This window comes from Microtus pennsylvanicus, chromosome 3 (genome assembly GCF_037038515.1).
Source record: "Microtus pennsylvanicus isolate mMicPen1 chromosome 3, mMicPen1.hap1, whole genome shotgun sequence".
In the NCBI taxonomy this organism is placed as follows: domain Eukaryota; kingdom Metazoa; phylum Chordata; class Mammalia; order Rodentia; family Cricetidae; genus Microtus; species Microtus pennsylvanicus.
The window spans coordinates 15,651,725-15,664,637 of record NC_134581.1 but is presented as its reverse complement, the minus strand read 5'-3'; the positions used below and the strand labels follow the sequence as shown (position 1 = coordinate 15,664,637).

The window sequence follows — 12,913 nt, the reverse complement described above, 5'->3', positions numbered from 1 at the left end:
CTATTAGAAGCTGAGTTCAGATAAGAGATTTTGGGCAGGGCTGGAGAGATGGCTGAGTGGTTAAGAGCACTGGCTGCTCAGCCAGAGGTCCTGAGTCCCAGCAACCACATGGTGTTTCAAAACCACTTGTAATGAGATCTGGTGCCCTCTTCTTGCCTGCAAGGCATACATGCAGGCAGAACACTATATATGTAATAAATAAATCAGAGAGAGAGAGAGAGAGAGAGAGAGAGAGAGAGAGAGAGAGAGAGAGAGAGATTTTGTGCAAAGGCCCCTGTGACTCTAAAGGGGCCTGTGAACATGCCCAGATCAAATTATAGGGCCCCGTGGACTGCTGGATGAACCAAGGGGGTAGGTTGAGTGTTGAACCATGCAACAGCCAAGATGGTTTCTTCCAGAGCTCAAATTAGCTACTGAGCTGCCCCTCCCTCCACAGTTCTCCTAGGTTCCCTATGTAGTCCACATACAAATACATACATGTACATTCACTGTCATGGTATGCAGACTTGCCTGCCTCCCATCTTTGCCAGCATTGCATTTGCAACCTTGAGAAGAAGGCTCTCTCAGAGAGACATCAGCTCTACACTTGCAAGGAGCCAACCTCAAAGGACCAACTTCCTTAGCTATTTATACCCTCAGGACACTACAGCATAGCGGTTGGAGGGGCATGTTCCTCTGGAGGAGGAGTTAATCCCAACTCCTACCTCTCCCCTATGCTCTGCCTACCGAGGGGACCTCATGGTGTTAGGAACTGGAGTGCTGGGGAGCCTGGGTCTAGGATATAGATCTCAATGTTATCTCTCCTTTGACTAAGCCCACCCGCCATGGTCTCCTCCACTCCTCTGGTTGGATGTCTCCTAGGTCTGTAAGAAGGGAAGGCTCGGTTCCTGTGAGCGCCTTAGAAACGGTCTGTCACCGAGGGACCCGGATTTGGAGCCAGAGCTCTTTCCTAAATGGGGTCTCCTTGGCACAGCAGCCATCCAGCTATTTGCTACCCATATTGCTACCTGTCTGGGTATCTTGGACTGGAAAGAGGTTCTAGGGATCCAAAGGACCCTAAGGACATGTGTGTAAAGTGTGACAATGGACCCTTCTGCTGGGAAGCAGGTGTAAAGGGGAGGGTTCTGGGAGTGGAAGGAAACTGCCCACCCACTCCCAGCGCCATCCCTGGTGTCTCAGCATCGGCACAGAGGAAGTTGTGGCCTTGCAGACCTGGTCACTGACTGCTTGGCCTTATATTGTTGAAGACAGGACAGCTGCGTTGTTCCTTCCCAGAGTTCTAAGCCATGAGTTGGGGTGATGTGAAGGGCTTGTTCCCCACTGGCTCATCTGTTCACTAGAAAGGGTAGAAAGGAAAGGTGACTGCGGACGGAAGGAGAACTTAGCATAGAAAGGGGTCCCAGAGAACTGCGTGAGAGGCAGAGCTAAGGGGGTAGCTGGTTTCCTATTTAGCTAGAATGTGGAATTTGGGGTCTGACTGTCACGTGATGATACTTTAGGCTAGCACCAGTCCTGCTGATATGCCGTCAGCCAGAGAACCCTCATTTGAAGGCTAACATAAATTCTTTCAGCAGTTAGCCCATTAACATGAACTTCCTGGACCAAAGGCCTCCAGGGTCAGAATTATCCAGGAAAGAGCTCCAGTTAAACAGGTACTGGGGGTACTGGTTTGTACCCTACAACACATTCAACAGCTCCCAGGCTCTGAGCTCCATTTTCAGCCATCTGATAGTTCCAAGTCCATATAGGCTCTAGATTCTAGGGTGTCAGGAATTGAAACTGTTTTAGGATTTCAAATTGGTGCCTGAGCTGCAGGGGCAGGGGGTCATACAGGGAGGTTCTAGGTTTCCAGATGGGTTTGACATACTAAGGAGGTTTCTGAATGGCCTTTTTGTTGTTGGGGGTTTTTTTGGTTTTTTGTTTTTTTGTTTTTCGAGACAGGGTTTCTCTGTGGTTTTGGAGCCTGTCCTGGAACTTGCTCTTGTAGACCAGGCTGGTCTCGAACCTACAGAGATCCGCCTGCCTCTGCCTCCCAAGTGCTGGGATTAAAGGCGTGCGCCACCACCGCCCGGCTCTGAATGGCCTTTTTGACTGAGCAAGGCTGGACTGCCTCTCTTCTAACATGCGTGTTTAAGTACATGTGCATGCATGTGTGTGTGTGGTAGTGTGGCTGGGAGATTGTTCAGGTACAGTAACTGACTAGTGGAAAGGAGAACTAGGTTAATGGCCTTGCCAGGCCTGGGCCTCCCACCAGGTTAGGATGGCATGATTAGAGTTTTCTTCCAGGACTCTGAAGTCCAACCTTCCCACCAAGAGCTGTGGACAGCAAGTTACTAACCTTTCCAGTCAGGCATGATTGTGCAAACCTGTAATCCTAGCACTTGGGAGGCAGAGGCAAGAGGATCAAGAGCTGAAGGGTAGCCTCGGCTACATAATAAGCCCGAGACTAGCTTGGACAACATGAGATTCTGTTCCAAACAAATGAACATGTCTTGTCTCCTTCTGGGACAAACCAGTGGGGCCGAGGGGCAAGCAAATGTCAACAAAGGCCAGGGGAAGCCATGGTGGCAGCTGGGACTAAGAAAGCAGCTGATGACTCATAGCCTGCTGACTGCCCATTGGTGTCACTGTTGTCTAGCACCTGGAAGGCATGCAATGAGAGGACTGACCTGCTTTGAAGGGGAACCATAAGTCTGGCCTGAGATTCCCAATATGCTTTGTCACACTCTTGCTCCACTGGACCACAGGGGATCTGGCCTGCGGTGATTCCTATTTTGAGTTCCGTTGGTAGGAACTGAGTGAAGTTACTGACTCGTTAAAGGGCTTCGGCATGGGTACCGGCAGAGGGACCAGTGAGTACCAGTGTTCTCAGTGTCAAAGAGACGAACCCCCTCCCCACCCCTCGCTTCCTTCCAGTTGGCTTAGCCATTTGCACAGGCTTGCAGCCAGCTGTGGATCTAGCATCCAATAGAGAAGTAGCTGATAGCAAATATCACAGGATTCAATTAGCTTGGAAGCCAGCACTCCCTCTCCCATGCTGCTAGTTCCTCCAGGGATGTTGCTGTTCCTTGGAGAATTGGAGGTCTCAAAGGAGTTAGCTCCATCGCTGGGCTCTATGGCAGTACTGGCGTCGGTCACTCATTAATAAGTTTTGCCGACCTGTTCTGTCAAGAAGGCCCCTTCTCAAAGGGGAACATGAATACCCTGGGCAGTTCCAGCCACCCTGTCAAGCGGGCGTTCTGGTCTCTTTATCTCGTCGATTCCTCTCCACAGGGTCTAGGTCTTTTCAGGTCCCTGGCTCTCCTCACACCCCCTCTGCAGGCTTGGTTGCAAATCTATGTGCTGTAGCCATGAAGTCACGTGTGCTTCACCCCTTACTTATGCTGGCTTCTGGATGGGGGTCTGCTCCCGGTAGAGGCAAGGCGCAGCCAGCTGTGAGCAGTAGTCAGGGCGGCTGTGCCATTGCCCTCCCTCCGGCTGATGCGGCTGGCTATCTTTCACGCAGAGTTACGTAAGCTTGAGTCAATTGGGGCTCAGAGCAGTTCATCGTGGGCTATTTTTAAGCTGCAACACATCACAGCAGAGGGGTCACTGCACCGGCGGCTTGCAGGGAAGGTTGTTTAAACATCTGTTATTTAAATTTCTCTGTGCCTAGAGCTCAGAAGCCATCGCCTTCCAACACTAGTGGCTTCTGCCTTCCACATCCCAGATTCCACATCGCCTCACCTCTAAATTCCCTGAGGCTGGGGGGTCTCTTCTCTGGCTGTCTTCCTCTGCGGTGGTGGAGGTGGGACAGGTAGCAAGAGTTGCTAACTCCCTTACAGACTAGCCTCGCCTCCATGGAATGGGTGAACCTTGGCCAGGATAAACTGCAGGGCTGCCAATGGTCTAGGGCTTTAGGGTCTCTTACGTTGCTCCAGAAAGGAGTGGAAGGGAGCACAGAACTAGGAAACTGAGGCCCTTCTCAATTTCCCTTCAGCATCGAGACAGGGTTGGGTAACAAGAACCTTTAGGGTCATTTCAGAAGCCTTCCCTTGTCTGGGCTCTGCTCTGTTAGATGGGATGCCCTCCCTACACAGATCTAACACAGCGGATCTGCAGCCTTGGGAGCACTTCAGCTGATGTACATGGCCCAGAGACAAAGCCCCAGGGAAATAAACCTCAGTTTCTGATCCATTGTTCAGTATAGGACTACACCGCGAGGCCACTGAAGGAGCCTTCTGATCTTAGGTTTTCCAAGCCGTCTTTTCCCAGATGTCTAGAGCGTTCCCAGGGCCCCAAGTGTTGAAGGCAGGTGCACCGGAAGGCTGCAGAAGCAGGGTTAAGAGCTAGCTGCCTTTTAAGGATACAGCAGAGCCCGAAATATGGTCTGTGTTGGACAAGCAGGCCAGGCTGACCTCGGGGTCACAGAACTCCTGGTAGAACATAGTCTCCCCTCTCCCCTCGATGCCCTTTCTGTCACTTCCGCATTTCCTAGGGCCCTATTAGGTGACAGGGCTTCAGCCTGATGCATAGGGGAGAAAATTTTCTCCCGGGGTGACTGGATCTTCTAAGGTTGGGTCTCCCACAGTGTCTGTTGGGAAGGTGTGGTGAAGTTTAAGAGGGAAGGCCAAGCTGGGCATTTGCCTTCCCAGGGGAGACACTGACTTCACCCTCAAACCAAATTCCTCAGCTTCTCCTTGCCACCCCTTCCACTTCACCCTCCAAGGCCTACAGCCTGGGGAATGGGCTTAGCCTGGGGGGGAGGGGATTTCAGGTTACCATGGCAACACATTGGCCCTCCTCACTTCCCAGAATCAGAAATAGAATTGGACGCCCTTCTTCCTGGAGAGAGACTATTTAAAAAACAAGTGTGGGGGGGAGGGCATGGGGGCACTATCCTCAGAAACCAAGCAAAAGGGTCCTAGATTGGAAGCGTCTTCACCCTGCCCCCCTCAGCTGGGTGAGATCAGAATGGGCTTCAGTCGGTCAAGAGTTCTGATGACAGAGGACTTAGCCTGGCCACACAGAGTGTGCAGCTGGACCATCATCCAGCTCCTGGGAGGGCACTACTGGCTTACCATCCATACCAAGAACATAACCTTTCCCAGGCCCTGAGCTGCTTGCGAAGTTACCAGGAGGGAAACAGGTACAAGAGAGACACAGCTTTAAGTGTGGGGCTTGGGGCTGCAGCTCCCCGGAGCAAGGCCCATTGGCTCTCTTCCAGCAGAGCTCATTACGGCATGGCCTTGGAGTGGCACCCAGTGGCAGCACCACGTGTTTCTACAATATGGGTCCAGAGTCAGGGACTCTGGCTTCCACATCTGATTCAATTCCACAACTGCTTTCTGGGCCATGAGTTCGGTGTCTGTAATATAGACGCCAGAGTGCCCAGCTCGTTGAACGGCTGTCGGGCTGTGTCCTGTGTGCCCCACACTGTGCAGGCACAGCGAAAGAATGGGATCACTCCTAGTCACCCTTGTCATAGCTCTAAGGTATGTTCGCTTCACAGGTGGGAAGGGCTTTCCTGGACCAGACCCTTCAGCTGGCTCTGCTCTCTTCCTCTAAGAGACCCCAGGGTAGTTGCTCACAAAGAATTCCAGGTTTGGAAAATGGGGTTATTCCTCACTTCTGAACAAGGTAGAGTGAGTGAGCTCAGTCATCAAGTAAGCAGGCAGCAGGGGTGAGGGTGTCTCTTAGGATATCCTTCCTACCTCATTTCCCATTCTTCCCAGGTACAGCTCAACTTTTATATCATATACATATTAGAGGCTGCTACCAGCATCTTCATCACGGGAAAGCAAGTAGCTTGCTCAGACCCGAGGTTAATGAATAGTGTTCTGCAAGGATGTGTGTGTGTATGAGAGAGAGCCTGCAAACCCGTTCCCAGGCACAGCGCAGTGAAAAGCAGTTTAGCTCCTAGGAATCCAAGCTGCCTGTTCCCTATCTTAACTGAAGAGGGAGGGTGGCACAAGGGGCCTGAAATGTGGCTGAGTCAGTCTTTGCCCAGCAGCCAATCAAAAAGGTGCGGATGCAGCACAGTGCCAGCCTTAGTCCCTGGTCACATAGCCTTGCACCCCACGGCCAACTGTAAACACTATTTTTAACCTCTGTGAAAACATGTTGCCTTGGAGGAGGACAAGCCTACAGCTGCATTCTCCACGAACCTGTTTCCTGGGTGGCAAGACTGAGGCCTGGAGGGAACACAGGGGGCGTAGCCCTAGAGCTCAGAGCTGGAGGGAAAAGGAGGATCTGACTGCCAAGGGAAGAACTTCCAGAAGTAGGCCCATGCCAATGACCTGTCCTCTATCTGGAGAGCAGTGCTGAGCCTCAGGGTAGCCCTGGATCTGAGATCCAAGTAGATTTGGTTCCTTCCTACCTTTCTGTTTCCCCATCAAAGAAAAGAGGGAAAATTACTGATCAAGCCTAAAAGCTTACTTTTTTTCTTTTTTTTACATGTCTACTCATATCAGGAGCTTTGACTAGCTTGTCCTTGCTGTACATACAATACCGGTCTGAGCACACACACTGTGTGCTCAGTCTGGCACCTGCCATGTCCTGATTGTGAGACTGGTCCTATCCTGCTATATCCCTATAATTCCCCATCTTGTAAGTGGCACTTGGTTAACACTGTGGCTGCCGTAGCCTAGCCCTGTGCCTAATGCTATGCTCTCATTATGGCCAGAACAAAACGGACACAATGTGACAAGAGCTAGAACATTCTGACTTGAAGATTCTGAGTAGAGGCCCCACCTCCACCACCCCCATACCCACTCCTCCAAGATACCGGTCCTGGGCTTTAGGGACATGTGGCTCTGGGGAGGGGGCTCTATGAGGCACAGGCAGAGGAAAACCATCTGGAGCAGCAGAGACTGCCAAGGAGCTGCTGTCCCTGGAGCGGGCGCAGAAGCAGGGAACACAGGGGAGGGGAGCCTGGGGCTGAGCCTGGGCCCCTCACCCTCTTCTATCAGACAAAGTAGTAAAGAGGCACTGTTCCTGCAGAGGGCCAGTGTCAGGGAAGCCCTCAGGCTCTCCCGACTACTCTTCTTCCTTGACCTTACCTTAGCCTTCTCTAGGACACTGTCTTTACTCAGGGGCTGGCCTGGGTAGAGTAGTCACTGATTGGTAAAGGAAGGACAAAGCCGATCTATAGCAGTCTAATGTCATTGAGAACCCTAAGTTCCTCTGCCTTCTAAAGTCTCCAGAGAAGCACCATCTTCAGTGGGTGGGGCCCCTGTTACCCCATACTTTGTCATTCTTCAGGTCACTGGGGGCAGTGATTGTGTGTGGTCACCATGGCGATGAAGCTGGGGGCAGGGCACCAGGGCATGGAGCGGGACTATGGAAGCCACCAAGAAGGTGGGGGGCCCTGATCCATCGGGCCCCCAGGGCCATCCCCCGTGTGGCAGTCAGCAGCCAAAGGGTGGCTTCAGAGGGTCCCAGGGACCATGGATGAACTCAAGATCCCTATACTCGAAGCAGGGTTTATCACTGTCCACCGGGGCCATCGCTGATGTGGGCTGCAGCTCAACCCCCCAGGCTCCCCTCCCTCAGCCTATTCACCCACTATGCCAGGACTCTGCTCAGGTCAGTAATTACACACAGGGCTCTCAGGACACCCCGAGATTATCCTCTTCTAACTCATTTTCAAACCCTGCTGTGGGAACCCAAGAGCATCTCCTCATAGACGATGGAACTCAGACTCTACCACTGTGCACACACAACGACAGCACCGACGACAAAACCCAGTATGGCTTCAACCTCTCCCAGATTCAGTTACAGCCTGGGAGGGAGAGCAAAGCTCCAGCTAAAGTTCTGGTAGGCTGGGGCAAAGGAATCTGTAACATTAGCCAGATGCTCCCTGTAGATCCCAGGAAGAATCAATGCCTACCCTACCTCTTGGGAGAGAGTGGTGCAGTTGAAGGTCAAGATCTTTTGCAGACTCTGGCTCAGGCTCCAGTCCAAGTTCAGGGGCAGGACAAAGGTCCAGGTCTGGCTCAGGCTCCTACCCTAAATAAGAAGGCTTCTTCACCATCATTGCCTCTTCCAACTTCAATTCAGGCTTCTGCTCCAGCTGTCACTGCAACCCCAGCACCTGCAGCTGCTGCAGTTGAACCTTATACCTCTAGTCCTGACCACCTGACTGTGGCCACTAAAGACCTGCCTCTCGATCTCAAGAACCAATTGTCCATTCTCTTAGATTTTCCCCAAAAGGAGAAAGTGTCCTTTCCTCTTAAGGAGACTCCTTCCACTCCAGCACCTACTCCAGCAGAGTTTCCAGCCCACACCAAAGAGCAAGAGGTTGCCAAGATGCAGGTACCACCCAAACAATCTGAGGACCCTGTAAAGAAATCTCCAATCCATACCTCCAGGCTAGATACCTCAACACCAGCCTCAGAGCCTCTTGATGCTCTCAAGACACAGAGAAGTAGCCACAAGATTTGCAGTTCTCAGCCAGACATGCAGCCCCCCAAAGCCTGCAGCAACAACAACTGCTCCAATGTGCCACTGCCTGCCTATCAAGGGACCTGCAAAAAGCAGTCCCCACCGCAGACTCCCAGAGAAGCCATGCAGATTCCCATTTCTAGTGCTCCAACCTGCCAGCTCCAGGGTGCTGAAGAAGACCATGTGCTGGTATTTGATATGGCCACAGGCAACACGAGGATGGGGCTGCTATGCCACGATCCCACGGGCTCACGAGCAGTGCTTGTAGGTCTCACGCCCAACCACCCATCGACTCACATCTCTGAAAATATGCTGTCTGCTCGGACATTGCCCAGGCCCATCCTCTCCCCTAACAGTGATCACTCCAGCATGTGGTCCACCACAGCCATGCTATCTAGCCCTGTGCCCTCAAGCCTCTCAGCGGGAAGCTACCGAGAGGTAGCCCTGGCTTCCAAGGAGGCCAGACACAACCTAGAGGTGCAGAATTCCTCTGGCCCTGAAACCCCTATCAGGATTGGGATGCTGGCTAGACCTGTTGTACCGGGCACACCCAACCAATATTGTGAAAAGATACCAGCCCAAGTTCCTGATCCTAGCTTGTCCAAATCTGAGGCTGAAAAGATTGACCCTGGGCGCACCATCTGGATGTTGGATTCTCCCAGGATGCAAGATGGCTCCACAGTCCAGACTAGAAAATTAGAGTGGATAAAGCCAGATACTGCTTCAACAGCCAATATCCAGACAGTGCTCAGATCTCCACTCCAGGAGAAAGTAGGCAGCAATAACCAGGAAGAGGTTAATTCTGCTCAGCCTAGTGGCCCTCAGGCTGAAGATACTGGTCAGAGTTTCCTCACTGGGCAAAACCTCCAGGCTAGACAGCTACCTGTAGCTGAGCAGGGCTCCCTATCTGGTCAGCTCCCCTCTGTCAAACAACATCCCCTTTCTAGTCCATCTCATCTTGGTGAGCAGACTCCTCTTTCCCTCACCAGACAGGTATCCCTCGCAGTGAAGTCCTCCACCACCAAAGAGCCCACCTTTACCTCTGGGGAGTCTGTCCAGCCCTCCACCCAGGGCAATCCTACACACGTGGGAATTCTCCGAGTACCCTTGGTGTCTGAGGAGGCCTGCATTTATGTGAAGAGAGATAAAGTTGGAAACAGCAGTGCCCAAAGATCCAGCATACATCCGCTCCCATCCTGGCAACCGGCCGACTCCCACAGGGCCTACCAGGAACAACTGTCCCTGATGACTTTTACAGGTTGTAAGGACTTGCCCATATCCATGGTGGGCACTGAGTCCCAGAGTGGACATCTGTTCAAGCTGTCAGCTGAGGACATGACATGCTCACCAGAGGTTGCGCATCTGGGTCTTCTCCGAGGGAACTGCTATGAGCTAGTATCCGTTATGGATGCTCTACAGGTACAGTCACCGGTGCTTTGCCACCACTCACCCAGTCCCTATCAGAACATGGCAGCCATAGTGATTGATACAGGCACAGGATTTACCAAATGTGGACTAGCTGGAGAGGACCATGTCCTCAGTGTGGTCCCCTCGCAAGTGCAGATGCTGCAGCATCCAGCCCAGGGCCAGCCCCAGTATGTGGTACCAGAACACCAAGAGGGCTCCTACTCTGTACTGAACCGAGGAGTGGTCTCTGACTGGGATGCTCTAGAGGTGCTGTGGCAACACCTGTTCTACTGCAAGCTCCGGGTGCAGCCTGAGGAGATGGCTGTGCTGGTGGCTGACTCCCCCATCTCACCACGTACCAACAGAGAAAAGGTGGCCGAAATACTCTTTGAGCGTTTCCATGTGCCGGCTATGCAGACAGTTCATCAGGCTCTACTGACACTCTACGCTTATGGGCGTACCACTGGGCTGGTGGTGGGGAGCGGCCATGGGACCTCCTATGTAGCACCCATCCTCACTGGGGACCTGGCTCCACTTGACACCTATCGGCTAGATGTGGCTGGTTCTGATCTCACTGATTACCTGGCTCAGCTGCTCCTGGCAGGTGGCCACCCACCACCCAAGGCAGGACTTGTCAGACAGATTAAAGAGGCCTGCTGTTATGTGGCTATGGATATGACCTCTGAGATGGCCCGAAATCAGTCCCAGACTCAGGTGGAGCTCGTACTCCCAGATAAGCAAGTTATCACACTGGGGTCTGAGCGCTTCTGTTGCCCCGAGGCTCTCTTTCAACCCAATTTGCTAGGTCTCAACCAGCCAGGCCTCCCACAGCTGGCCCTGCTAAGTATTAGTCGGCTGGAGGCCAAGCAGCAGGAACAGCTGCTGGCCAATGTGGTTCTGGAAGGTGGTAGCACCCTGGTCAATGGTTTCCCTGAGCGCCTGAGACAGGAGCTGGGCCCTGGTGCCACTGTGCTGGGTTCTCCCCACCGTGCAGTTGCTGCTTGGCTTGGGGGTTCCATTATGGCATGTCGGGACTCCTTCCAAAACCTGTGGCTCAGCCGCAGGCAATATGAAGAGGAAGGCCCATGGGCTATCTACAAATATCAGCTGTGACCTCATAAACATCTGGTTCTGCTTGCTTTAAGTACTGTTGCATGTTTTAGGTGGAGGGTGGTTTGGGGAAGGTAAGACTCCAGACATGGGGTCAATGAGGGACATCCTGGTTCTTGCAAGGCATACCTAACCTCAACATTCAAGAACCTCATGAGCCTGGAAACCTGCCCTTTCCAAAGACCCCCCAAAGCCCCTTGGTCATCATTATCTCTAATCTGGCTTGACCTTTACTGCACCCAAGGGCAACCACAGAAAATGGCTGCTGTGGGGTTTTGCCCTGTTGCCCTGACGACAAGTGCAATTACCCTTGATTGCCAGCTTGTTGCCATGGTAATTTCAAACATAATGTAATAACCCACACAGCCTAGAGTGAGTCATGAGGTGGGGGTGGGGGGCAGCCCCTTCCCCTAGCTCCAGAAGGAAGGATTGCTTCCGGCTGCCTTCTTGGGCCTCCTTCTGGGGGCTGAGGCCAGCAACATGAACAGTAGCTGAGCAATTCCAAAGATGGCTGCGGGTATGAGGCATTGCCCCCAAGGAGGGAGTCTATCCATCTATGCTTCTTGGGGAAGAACCTAGTAAACAACACAAGCACCTCTTAGACTCTAAACCTTGGGAGGGTGTTCTAGCTGGGTTATCAGGAGCTTCAAAATAAGAGGTCATAGGAATACTGCCTTTGGTGCCCAGGGTAGGAAGCAGCGAGGGCAGGTGAGTGCTGGATCCCAGACGGAAGGCACAACTAAAGCTAGGGTAATAAGGCTTCAGCCTGCTCTGCAGGTTCTTTGGATGCTTAAGTTTGCATCTTATCCTGCCTTTTATTTTGACACTTTGACCCTCTAGCTTTGTTGGGAGCTAAAACTATATACTCTGGGCTCCTTTCTGCTTCCTAGACTCCCCTCCCCTCAACCCAGGCAACTTTTGAATGCTCAGTGGTCAGAGTTCTCCTGAGGAGGGCTTTTGCAGAGGCCATTGGTAAGACCAAAAGACACTTTGGTTTTTGGAGACAGGGTTAAGAGTTTTTATTATCCCTGTGGCTAATGGATAGCTGGAAGCCGTGTCCCTTCACCCAGTATGGCTTTGAACAGAGACTATGAGAGTAAAGTCTGGGGTTGATTCAGTGCATGACCTGGAAGAGCAGAAAGGATAAAATTAAGTTGGCCTTTTAAAAAATTATCATACCCCCTTTGTGTGTGTGCACGTATACAGGTGCACATTTGCATACATACGGAAGCCAGAGGCTAATCTTGTGTTGTTTGTTCCTCAGGCAACATTGACTACTAGTTTGCTCCTGAGGCAGGATCTCTCACTGGCCTGGAACTCATGTATTAGGCTGACTGATTGGCCAGCAAACCCCATATAGCCACCTGGCTCTGCCTCCCCAGCACTGGGGATCACAAATACTCATCACCATGCCTGGTTTTGGGGTTGTTTTGTTTTCTTTTTTGGAAGACAGGATTTCTTTGTATAGCCCTAGTTTTGTCCTGGAACTTGCTCTATAAACTAGGCTGTCCTCGAACTCATAGAGATCCACCTGCCTCTGCCTCCTGAGTGCTGGAATTAAAGGCGTGTGTCACCATTGCCCCACTTTTAAACGTGGATTTGTGGCTAGGACCCAGGTCCTCATGCTTACATTGCAAGCACTTTACTGACAGGTCATATTGCTGCTTGTCCAGAGCGCAGCTGGAGGCTGCCTAAAGCCTAACCCTTGAAGCCGATCCTACCTTGTCTACGTTTCCCCGGGAAGCCGAGAGGCAAGCCATGCCTTCAGGTCATCCTCAACAAATGATATAAACTTGTCTATCCTCACACACACATGAAAGCAAGGGGCTGTTCTGGAGTGGAGCTCAGAAACAGTCAATGATATAAAGTCATCACAGACCTGGCTTGCCCTGGGCACGATCCAGCCTTTTCCTCCGTCTTGCTCAGACAGCTTGATTCAGGCTCCACGATCCCAAGCTTTGTGTCAGACAGG

General features: G+C 52.1%; 1 protein-coding gene across 1 annotated transcript; it reads left to right on the top strand.

Moving 5' to 3' along the window:
- Positions 1-7,320: 7,320 nt before the first annotated feature.
- Positions 7,321-10,944, top strand: LOC142846941 (uncharacterized). The gene has a single exon (XM_075967707.1). The coding sequence runs from the start codon at positions 7,321-7,323 to the stop codon at positions 10,942-10,944; it is 3,624 nt and encodes a 1,207-aa protein (XP_075823822.1).
- Positions 10,945-12,913: the final 1,969 nt, after the last annotated feature.